General features: G+C 39.8%; 1 protein-coding gene across 3 annotated transcripts in view; it reads right to left on the reverse strand.

Moving 5' to 3' along the window:
- LOC134801441 (talin-1-like) overlaps positions 1–12,066 on the reverse strand; it is an 86,255-nt gene that overhangs the window by 27,632 nt on the left and 46,557 nt on the right. For 2 of the 3 annotated variants that reach the window (XM_063774001.1, XM_063774002.1), the window contains 10 exons: positions 11,361–11,618; positions 10,943–11,068; positions 10,489–10,608; positions 10,019–10,213; positions 9,464–9,582; positions 7,900–8,032; positions 7,311–7,468; positions 6,829–6,958; positions 6,102–6,223; positions 4,781–4,946 (listed from right to left, as the gene is read on the reverse strand). In XM_063774001.1, coding sequence (XP_063630071.1) covers positions 4,781–4,946; positions 6,102–6,223; positions 6,829–6,958; positions 7,311–7,468; positions 7,900–8,032; positions 9,464–9,582; positions 10,019–10,213; positions 10,489–10,608; positions 10,943–11,068; positions 11,361–11,618 — 1,527 coding nt within the window. Of the gene's footprint in view, positions 1–4,768; positions 4,947–6,101; positions 6,224–6,828; positions 6,959–7,310; positions 7,469–7,899; positions 8,033–9,463; positions 9,583–10,018; positions 10,214–10,488; positions 10,609–10,942; positions 11,069–11,360; positions 11,619–12,066 lie in introns of all 3 variants that reach the window. The other variant, XM_063774003.1, reaches the window with a different exon arrangement.

Raw genomic sequence — 12,066 nt, forward strand, 5'->3', positions numbered from 1 at the left:
CCTACCTTTACTATATTATGAATGATTTGATATTGTAATATGTGTTGGATACTGTCAATTGATTTAAAAGCTGAGACTTCATCTCATTCATCGAATCTAGCACATATAACATAAGTATAAGAATATTTTGCCAAAAGATAAGTTGAGAGAAAAATAATTTTGATGAACCGATTATTACTGACCGACCTATTACTTGTGTACCAATTATGAGAAAATTTTGCCTAAATATATCAATTTAATATGTATATTATCTTATCTTACGAAATAATAGATACGATCGATGAGTGATTCTCATCCTAACCATTTGACCGACTTTTGTGATTTCTATTTAAACTGCAAGGAACCTCCACATTTATAATGCCATGTAATTATAAACTGAATTATTTATTGATCAAATATCGAGTATCGAGTATCGAGTATCGAGTATCGAGTATCGAGTATCGAGTATCGAGTATCGAGTATCGTGTATCGTGTATCGAGTATCGTGTATCGTGTATCGTGTATCGTGTATCGTGTATCGTGTATCGTGTATCGTGTATCGCGTATCGCGTATCGAAGTTATCAATCAAAGAGATGGAATTATTGAATTATCGAGCTATTGAATTTTAGAACTGTGGAATTATTCGACCCTTAGAATTATCGAGTTGATTATTGAATTGAGTCATTGAATTATTGAGTCATTGAATTATTGAGTCATTGAATTATTGAGTCATTGAATTATTGAGTCATTGAATTATTGAGTCATTGAATTATTGAGTCATTGAATTATTGAGTCATTGAATTATTGAGTCATTGAATTATTGAGTCATTGAATTATTGAGTCATTGAATTATTGAGTCATTGAATTATTGAGTCATTGAATTATTGAGTCATTGAATTATTGAGTCATTGAATTATTGAGTCATTGAATTATTGAGTCATTGAATTATTGAGTCATTGAATTGTTGAGTCATTGAATTGTTGAGTTATTGCAATTATTGATTTATTGAATTATTGAGTCATTGAATTATTGAGTCATTGAATTATTGAGTCATTGAATTATTGAGTTATTGAATTATTGAGTTATTGAATTATTGAGTTATTGCATTATTGAGTCATTGAATTATTGAGTTATTGAATTATTGAGTTATTGAATTATTGAGTTATTGAATTATTGAGTTATTGAATTATTGAGTTATTGAATTATTGAGTTATTGAATTATTGAGTTAATGAATTATTGAGTTAATGAATTATTGAGTTATTGAATTATGGAGTTATTGAATTATTGAGTTATTGAATTATTGAGTTATTGAATTATTGAGTTATTGAATTATTGAGTTATTGAATTATTGAGTTATTGAATTATTGAGTTATTGAATTATTGAGTTATTGAATTATTGAGTTATTGAATTATTGAGTTATTGAATTATTGAGTTATTGAATTATTGAGTTATTGAATTATTGAGTTATTGAATTATTGAGTTATTGAATTATTGCGTTATTGAATTATTGAGTTATTGAATTATTGCGTTATTGAATTATTGAGTTATTGAATTATTGAGTTATTGAATTATTGAGTTATTGAATTATTGAGTTATTGAATTATTGAGTTATTGAATTATTGAGTTATTGAATTATTGAGTTATTGAATTATTGAGTTATTGAGTTAATGAATTATTGAATTGTTGAATCACTGAATTATTGAATTGTTGAATCACTGAGTTATTGAATTGTTGAATCACTGAATTATTGAATCACTGAATTATTGAATTAATAGGTTACTGCAGTTAAAGTTGGCTGAACCTGTTTGTACTTACGAGAACTTGATTTGGTTCGTAAGCTACTAGAACAGAACACCACAATTAAACCGAGATCAAGGAGGATTGATAGCCTCTTATTGATTATAGTAATATGTTTTCACTCAAACTTGAATAAAATAGGTTAGTTTATAATTATTTTTTGTATAACTTTGTACGTTATCAAATAATAGTATATTACCAATGAGGGCATTTTTAGAACAAGTCAGATGGTACGGATAGGTAAAGCATAACAGGTTTTTGCAGTTCTATCGTTTATGTCTGCCATGCCATGTAATATTTAAAACGTATAATTTATTTTAATTCCTGAAAAGAAACATTACCGACGTGTAAAAAAAAAAATATTACTGATCCTTTTTCTACGGAAACAGACCTAGGTGCTATGTTTATTCCCGAATTTGTCCCTGTTATTCATCATAGTAATATTTTATAAATTATAGTCAGGGTTAAAGTTATTGAAAGGTTCTCAGGAAAAATGAATCCTGTCTCAAGAGTGAGGTTTATAATTGTTGATTTCTTGACATGATATTTGAAGAGATGTTTCAGTCACGAGAATTGAATTGGTTCGTGTACTGTTTAGAGATGTTTCAGTCACGAGAATTGAATTGGTTCGTGTACTGTCTACCTGCAGATAGATATGATCAATACTTATGAAAATCGAATAATAAATGGCAATTATTGATCTGTTACCCTGAATTACTTAGTCAATGTTGGATATTTTTAGCAAGTTGAGCGCCGCACCTCTACCGGCGTCCCCCGCTTCGCGTGACACCAGGAGCCAGAAGCAAGTACAGTCAACAGGCGAGGCGATGACTGAGCTGCCTCCAGCAGGAGCCCGCCTCGCGCCGCCAGAGTCCGGTGCGAGCCGTCTCCAGCAGGAGCCCGCCTCGCGCCGCCAGAGTCCGGTGCGAGCCGTCTCCAGCAGGAGCCCGCCTCGCGCCGCCAGAGTCCGGTGCGAGCCGTCTCCAGCAGGAGCCCGCCTCGCGCCGCCAGAGTCCGGTGCGAGCCGTCTCCAGCAGGAGCCCGCCTCGCGCCGCCAGAGTCCGGTGCGAGCCGTCTCCAGCAGGAGTCCGCCTCGCGCCGCCAGAGTCCGGTGCGAGCCGTCTCCAGCAGGAGTCCGCCACGCGCCGCCAGAGTCCGGTGCGAGCCGTCTCCAGCAGGAGCCCGCCTCGCGCCGCCAGAGTCCGGTACGAGCCGTCTCCAGCAGGAGTCCGCCTCGCGCCGCCAGAGTCCGGTGCGAGCCGTCTCCAGCAGGAGCCCGCCTTGCGCCGCAGCGAGTCTGGTGCGCGTCTAGAGCACGGCGACCGCCGCTCCGCGCTCCCGTGCCCCGGCCGCGCCGCAGCCCGCCTCCGCTCTCCCGTGCCCCGGCCGCGCCGCAGCCCGCACGCGCTGACCTCCAGAGCCAGGGCCCTTCTCACCGCTTGACGGTCGTCCATTCTGATGACATCGGTGTCGGCCTCTGGTCGATGTCGAGTGGATGTCTCCGGCAGAAGAGTAACAATTTTAACCCTTCGTATGCCTTAGTTAAAATTTACTACTGATTTAATAACCTTGAAACTGTAAATTATAGTCCAAATTGTGTGGTACGTATACGGGACCAGGCATACGAAAGGTTATTTACACGATGTTTTTGAGATTTTGACGTGCTGATGACTGATTGAAACTGTTTTAAGTCACGAGAAATGATCGGTTCGTGTGCTGACACAATTAAGTAGTAGGTGCGAGAATAGAACTGGTTCGTATCCTACACATTAACTCTGATCGCAAGAAATTGATCGGTTTGCGATTAGTGTATCCACTGTTAAGTATACGTAGTCTGTTGGCCAAGTGTAGGGTTTCCACCTGGCACGTGTATGAGGACATACACGGAGTCAGGATGGACGAGTGTAGGGTTTTTGGTATTTAGCATACCTACTTAATTCGTTTTTAAAGTTAAGGGTAGTTTGAAATTGAAGACTGTTATTGGTTGGGTATAAAAAGAAACTACACTCGGCCGACGGGCTCAGTTGGTTGTTGAGTTGTGCTAGCAAACGGTTGTCATAAGATGAGATTATTGTTAATTGGAATAAGACAAGAAAATAAATGGATAAATATATTCAAGGGTGTTGTTATTTTACAGTAAGAAAATATATGTAAAAATAATCAATTTCTTAAGAATCACTTAATTATGGCAGTCGTTGTTGTAGAGTCAGAACAAGCTAACATTTTGGTAGCATTTGCAGGTGTTATTTTAAACGACAAACTTTTATTAAATTATGACGTTTAAAATAACACTTGCACAGTCTGTTATCAAAATCGCAGCCGAGTTATTTTGGTCTGACTCTAAAACAATGGATGTGTAAATTTATGAGTTAAAACACGTTGCTAAGCGCCCATATCGAACTATGACAAAAAGTCTGCAGCGGCATCACGGGTTTTTATTACCTGTCATGTCATGCGTTACTTTCGCACTTACATACTTATTAGAACGTGTCAGGCATGGTGACAAATGATAAAGAGCCGGCCATCTTAGCCCTTCTGCGGGCGCAGCATGGTTCCATTTTTATCACTTGTCACTATGTCCGTCACTTTCGCACTTACAAACTTATTAGAACGTGACAGGCATGGTGACAAGCTATAAAAATGCGACAGTGCTACCGCCGCTGGACATCGGAGGCTATGACGATTTTTAGTTCCATTTTACCTGCCATGTTTGTCCAACATAGTGCACATTTAATGGACGATTGATTATTAACTTAGTTAAAGTCATAGAGCATGTTTTCGCATACCTCATCACTTTTCAAAGCCTTACCTAACGCTGTTAGCTGGACTGCAGTTTCAGCGGTGACGCGGGCAGTACGAGCGAGCGAACCCGGCTTGCCAATACTGAGCGTTAAGGTCTCAGCCATAGAATTGAGTTTTGTAGCATAGGTACCATTTCATCATTCTTTGACAAGCTAATTTGAATCTTAAAATTATAGTTAAAGGATATCTTTTCGCTTACCTCGTCGCTCTTCAATGCTTTAGCCAGTGCTGTTAGCTGAACCGCAGATTCAGCGGTGACGTGCGCTGTACGAGCGAGGGAACCCGGCTTGCCAATACTGAGCGTTAAGGTCTCCGCCATAGAGTTGAGTTTCGTAGCGTACGGCTCTAGTTTCGCTTCTAGTTTCCTGTAGAAGGACCAAAATATATGTATAAAAACCGGGCAAGTGCGAGTCGGACTCGCGCACGAAGGGTTCCGTACCATAATGCAAAAAACGGCATAAAAAAAACGGTCACCTATCCAAGTACTGACCACTCCCGACGTTGCTTAACTTCGGTCAAAAATCACGTTTGTTGTATGGGAGCCCCACTTAAATCTTTATTTTATTCGGTTTTTAGTATTTGTTGTTATAGCGGCAACAGAAATACATCATCTGTGAAAATTTCAACTGTCTAGCTACCTATCACGGTTCGTGAGATACAGCCTGGTGACAGACGGACGGACGGACGGACAGCGAAGTCTTAGTAATAGGGTCCCGTTTTACCCTTTGGGTACGGAACCCTAAAAAAAGAAGAACCTGGAAACTTGAGGATGCAAATATCGAATGCTTTCTGACATATATATGAGAAGAGTCTACAAACATAACATGTCTATGAACATCATACAAAAATAAGTTCTTTTGAAAAGACACTCCTCATATACATATATATAGGTTACTTCTTAGTCGTCTTAAAAGTTCAAACATGTCATACTAAGATTAAGGTTCTTAATCACATATTTACTTGTGTTATCTGTTCTTCAAAATAAAAAATATGGGTGATGCAAATGCACTAATTATATATGATAAGAACATATATTATGCAGCAAAAGATATTTTTTTTTGTTTTTCTACGTTGCGCTTTAGAGAATGTTATAATTGTTTTCCTTCATAGTTTCACGGAAACGTACGGTGACTGAAGTAGCATGACAAATACCAACGTTTCCGAGAAAATACGAAGGAAAACAATTATGCACTACATCTGTACTGAAGATCGAAAATGTTAAGTAATCCTACCATTTATAGAAATAAGAAATAAATAAAGAAAGAAAATACATTTATTTACGTCAAACAAAACCAGTTAAATTAAAAACAAGACAGATCAGGGACGTTAAAAAGGACCCCCACTCAGCGTAATGCTACGGACTTTCTGGCTACGGTAAGCCGCAGCAGCGCTGATTTTCACTGGGGACCTAACTTATAATTAACTTAAAGCTAATAGAGAATACAGACAGACAATAATAAAATTAAAAACAGACAATTATCTAATAGGACTGTCCAAGATAAAATTTTGGAGCCACTTACTTCTTATCCCCTTCCATCTTATAAGTTTCTACTGGCAGGAGGAGTTTCTTCAAATCTTCGTAAGCTATATTGTTGTTTTTATCAGTTTTCAGTCCGATTACCGCCTCCGCGTTATCCAATTCCTGTAAAAGAAATATCATCATCATCATATCAGCCAGAGGACGCCCACTGCTGGACATAGGCCTCCCCCAAAGAGTGCCACAATGACCGGTCCTGCGCCACCCGTATCAAGCGGACTCCCGCGACCTGGTCGACAGAGGTCCAGGTCACTAAAAGAAATATTTGTGTAAAAGAATTACCTTTAACAAAAAAGAAAAGAAATCAAAAAATAGTTCGACATGCTATAATTTTATGGTCCTTTATGATTACTAATATTACCATTGGCGCTATTCGCCAAATAGTGTTTTACAAAAATACCCAAATCAATTTACAGTACATACGGTGCTACTTTACCACCCTAGGGCGGGATTAAGGACAATACGTGCCTATGTATAAAAATTAAAACGCCATATGTACTGTAAAACGTTGTACAAAACAATTGCGAAAAATAGGAAATTAGCAACGAGTGGCCATAAATAGAAATCGAAAATCGTAATGTACTAATACGTGTCTATAATATTTATAGAGTTCCATCGATTTTTTTGGATCTATCATCAGATTGAGAACCTCAACCTTCGAAATTTTTAAGTTGATGAAAAACACTAGTCTCCTCCTGAAATCAGCTTACCTTGAGGATATCATCTGTGATGGTGACCACCTCACCCTCGTTGGCAGGCCTCCAGGTCACAACCTGTCGTCCTGTCTCCAAGGTGAGAAGCTTCAGCCGGTCCTGGAGCTTCTTAAGATGATCTGCCAACCTGATAAAAAAAATAGATCTAGGACTGCGTTCCCTGTGCATTAAAACCCAAAGAGTTTTTAAATGTAGAAGAATGTCTACGAAACACAATAGCGTCGTACAACCCTCACCTTCTTCAGCTATAAAATTCGGAAATACGTTTCTTTCAGAATAATAACAACTATTATGCAGAGATTATCATTTTGCACCAACCATGAACGTGCGATACTTATAACAACGTGACAACAACCCTCGGTTTCCGGTTACTTTGCTTACGGTGCCGGGTTTCATTGCTGGACTGAATCATTTCGTCCGCTATCTCTTGTGATCGCAATGAAAGATCACAAACGACTTCTTTTGTTTGCTGAACTCACCTCCTCCTCTTCTGTTCGTCAGCAACATCAACATGTCCTCTCATGTCAGCCACGTAGCGGGTGAACGCTGGTGCAAGCTCTTGAGCGTCACGGTTAACGCCAGCGGCCGCTGTTGCCAGGCGGGCGCGAGATGCCAGCAGTGACGCTGAGGGGACAGACTGAAACAATCAATCAATCAAAATTTAAGAGCATGGCTCTTGTCGGTGGAGTATGCGCCAGTTTTCGCGGTCCTCGGCCAGGTTTTTTAGGTCCCTGTAAGACACGATATTTGCTTTTGCTTTTAGTTGTTGTGTATAGCTTGCTCGTGGTTTTCCTCTTCCTACAGACTGAAATAAAAAATTCAAAATACCGTGTGTACAAACAGCAACACTCCTAACTGTACAATGTCGATCTGTGCCATGCCCAGTCCAAAAGTCCCCATCACGCTTGCAGCATTACCGCGCTGTATGGCGATGAATACTAATTGGACAAGCCAAGACCCCAGAATTCTATGTTAGATATGTGAATGCAGAAGACACTCGTTTGATCCGAACCTCACGTATCGCTCTTTCCAAAAAAGTATAGCAGTATAGTAGAAAGATCTTAATACCTGTGCTGTGTGTTTCTCTCCCTGTCTGGGCTGCAGCATCATGTCTATCCTGTTCTCCAGATCTGTCAGGTCGTTGAGGGCTTCATCCAGCGCCGCACATTGAGCAGTCGCTAGCGCTGATTGAGATGCGTATCTAAAATAATAATAAAACAGTTAACAAAACCTAGTTCATTTTAGATCCCATCAACTCTCAATAGTCCTTACACGTACCCTGGCGGGTGCTGCCTCTGCGTTCGTCCCTTGACACGGGCAAGGGCAGCATCCGCTCGGTGTACCCCTTACATTTCATTAAAGTGTCAAAAGGGCCTCTACGTGTTGGCTACGGCTCCGTGCGCGACAGTTAAAAGGGCATTTCTGTTTAAAGTTGCACCCCCCAACTTTATAATATATTATTTCCACTCAGAATCACGAGCTCTTTCGATCTTAATACGAGAAAAAAAGTGTCCCCAAAATTTCATACAAAATGTTTTTGTCCATTTTGTTACGGTCATAGAAGGTTGTATTGAAAACTGTAACCAAACGGACCAAACATTTTTGGAAAACATTTTTTTTCTCCGTAAAAATGGAAAAAGCTCGTGATTCTGAGTAGAAATAATATAAAAAATCCCAATTCTAACACAAATTTTTTTGGTACAACATTAAATAGAAATGCCTAAAAACGTTTGCAAGGACCAAGATTCCGAGAGAGAGACAGAACATCCAGCACAGGGAACTCCCTGTGTAACAATGAAATGCGTGAATTCGAAACCCAAAGTTCATAGCTTTCAAGATAATCACATTCAGGAAGATGAGAATCACTTTGCAACAATTAATTAAGATATCTAAGTAAACCATTTTTGATTGAACGCTCTTTAAAAGCATTTTAGATGTAAACGCAGGTGCTCCTAAGACGTTTATCTCAACTAAGAAGGACGTAATAACATAAAATTAGTATAAGTGAAGTCCTACTTATGGACAAGCTGTTCGGATATGATGGTCGTTCTTGTCTACGTGACAGCGTGATAAAACGGTATCCGTCACTTTCAATCGCGCTCTGTTAAAAAGTGACGGATATTTTGTCACGTGGATGAAGCCATCCATAATATAGGCCTGCTGGACTCCTTTAGAATGCAATATGGAAAGCGCTAAGATAAGGAGAACGCAGAGAAGAGAGAGTCGCAGTGTCGGACGCCCACAAACTATACTTGGTCAAACCAATTCGTCAGTCAGTAAGAACCAGGAAAACTATACTCATCCTTTTCTTTTAGGTGCTAGTACTAGTGTAAGACAAAGACTATGATTCTCTCTGTCTATGATTGAAATGAGACAGTCCTTTGACAAACTAAAGATGGACGGATGATCTCGTACGCGTCGGTGGGAGCCGGTGGCTGCAGTGTGCTAGAGATCGCTCCCGGTGGCTGTGGGGGAGGCCTATGTACAGCAGTGGACGTCTGTGGCTGATAGGTAGGTAGGTAGTTAGGTAGGTAGGTAGGTAGGTATAGGTAGGTAGGTAGGTAGGTACGTAGGTAGGTAGGTAGGTAGGTACGTAGGTAGGTAGTAGGTAGGTAAGAAGGAGAAGGCTTACTGTAGCAATGTGCAGCTCTCGTTGAGTGGACGTGCTTCTTTCTGGAGGTTAGTTTTGCCGGCGCCTTCGGGGCAGCACTCGATAGTTGTGTTGATCTTTTGCACACGACTGACACATTCCTAAAACATACGAAAGGTTTAAGTATATTAGTTTGCGTGTATTTAACGAAACCGGTAATCAAGTGATAAGACATACCTATTTTTAACAGCGTTAGAAAAAAAGTACTGGGGAGCGATTTTCGAATTTCGATCGAATCGGTGGAAAACGGCGAAATGCAATTTTTTGAAATACGAGCGTTAGTAATTTGTAATCGAGTGGTATTTGTAATCGAGTGGTAAGTGGAGATATTATTGAACGAAATACACGAAATCGAGCGGTCGAAATTAAAAAATCGGCCCCCTGGACATTGTATCTTGTCATAGTCCTTTCCTGTCATTGTATCCTTTCACACGCCGGTTGATTGACACACAATTTTTTTTAATTTAGAGTAGATAATTTCTACCAATGGTCAGTTAATTTGTTTATAACTTCACTGACCGGGTAATGTTTTTTTACCTTAGCAGCATGATCAACGTCGACCATAGGTGCATCAAGCTCCTTAGGAGTGGCTTTAGCCGCGGCGTCACAAAGCTCTTGGCACTGCGCGCGCACGGCACCCGCGGCGCGCGAGTGCGGCCCGGCGCTGTTCTCTGCGGCGTGTGCGGCGCGTTGGAGGCGTGAGGCGTTCGTGGATACGTCTGTTAAGAAGTCCTGGGGAAGAAGGGATAGTTAGATAATATTGGACAATTCCTGACACAAGTTAAAGAAGAAAGGATATAGGTATTTTGATAAAATTTCTTTGACAGGTCCTGTTCCTCGTCTAATCGGTTTTTCACTACTGAGAATCGAGGCATCCATACCACAGAGGATTACCACGTTTTGGGGTCATAAATTTGGTGGAGAACTTATAACTATTATTATGACGATGATTTTATGACTAAAATTATAAATCTTCCCCGGTCACTTACACCAAATAAATCACTCACCGAAAGATTGACGATATTGCTCTGTGCTTCATTAACAGCACCGTCACGTGGTCGGCATTGCAGCACCAGGTGTTGCAAATTCAACACTGCGTCTTCTAGCTCCTCACGTTTTCTTAGATCCTGGTCGTTAAATAAATTACACAATGTTATAAACGGATCAAGAAATATAGTAATAACGAAATATGGCTTAAATAATTTGAAATAGAGTTTAGATCAGAAGACCAGCAGCTCGTCAGGCAGAGAGAATCGTGACAAAGGCAGAGAAACAGAAAAAGTGACGCGATAATGAGGAAACCGAAGCTTATTATATGAGTTGTGGTGTGAAATAGATCACACTTAATTGTACTCAAAAGCTAAAGTAGGTATTCAAATGTAAGAAGGAGATCAAGTATGATTTGGGGCACCACTAAGGAGTATTATATTGTACGATTTTTTGTTACATTCTAGTACTCACATGAGGTTCCTTCTTACACCTAGCATTGGCCACATCCATAATTTTGAGGGCGTCAGAGAGTTTGTTGGCGAAGTCGGCCATCGCTGTGCGCTCTGCTGCAGGGTTCGTAGTGCATTCGGCGTTTTGCTGAAAGAAAAGCATAAGGGCGGCTGTTATTGGTGGTTTTCTGTTTGTATTTGCGTATTTCTTCTTCATCTAATAATACTTACTATATACTTCTGTAAAATAACAACTGTTTCAATAGATTACTGAAAACTTCTTTTAACGCTTGTGTAATTTTCACAACATTCCAAAAACTTTTACTAGTTTTTGAAAAACAATAATTTGAAATGGTTTTATCAAGGACTAATAAGAACTGAAGCTAATCTCTTACCGGTTTTATTCAAAAAAGTGAACTATCAAAGAAAATCATATTTACCTTACAATCCTCAATAATCTGTGCCGTCAACCTCCTCAACGGAGTATCCTCAATCACCAGTTTCTCTTCCTTCCTCTTCACCAGATTCCCACTGGCCACATCGCTCCTCAAGGCTTCCAGGATCCTCTCCAGTTCCATGATCTCCTGGGTCAGCTTAGGAGTGGATGAGGGGATGGTCTTCAACTGAGTGGACAGGTCTTTGGAGGCGGTGATGAGCGCGTCTTGACATTCTGGGTCTTGGATTGAGGGGGCTACGAGCTAGAAGTATAAGTGTATTGTCATTCACACCACGCAAGGGTTATCGAAGAAAAACTTTAGAATAATATTTGGGAACTAAAAGAAAAGTAAAACCTAGCGGTTTTGGTCGAACCCATACTTATAGTCGGACATGAGTTTCATTCGAGGTGTTGTCACCAGTATCAGTTTGTGAGAAAAAGATGTAACACATTCTACTTCAATATGCGTAAGGGAATTACATAATTTAATGCATGTTTGGTGAATTTTAAATTTTAAATCAAAGGGCAACCTCTAAATAATTTTGAAAATTCAAAGCATTTAGGCATCTATCGAATGAGTATGGTTTCCTTCTGTCTACTCCTTTTAGTTTTACTTGTCCTTTTGTTAACTTTTAGAGCTACAATCTTTACTAACCATTTATAAACCTTATCTCGTTGTAATAAGGTTTCAAATAGTTAACTATGTAACG

Source organism: Cydia splendana, chromosome 22 (genome assembly GCF_910591565.1).
Source record: "Cydia splendana chromosome 22, ilCydSple1.2, whole genome shotgun sequence".
In the NCBI taxonomy this organism is placed as follows: Eukaryota; Metazoa; Arthropoda; class Insecta; order Lepidoptera; family Tortricidae; genus Cydia; species Cydia splendana.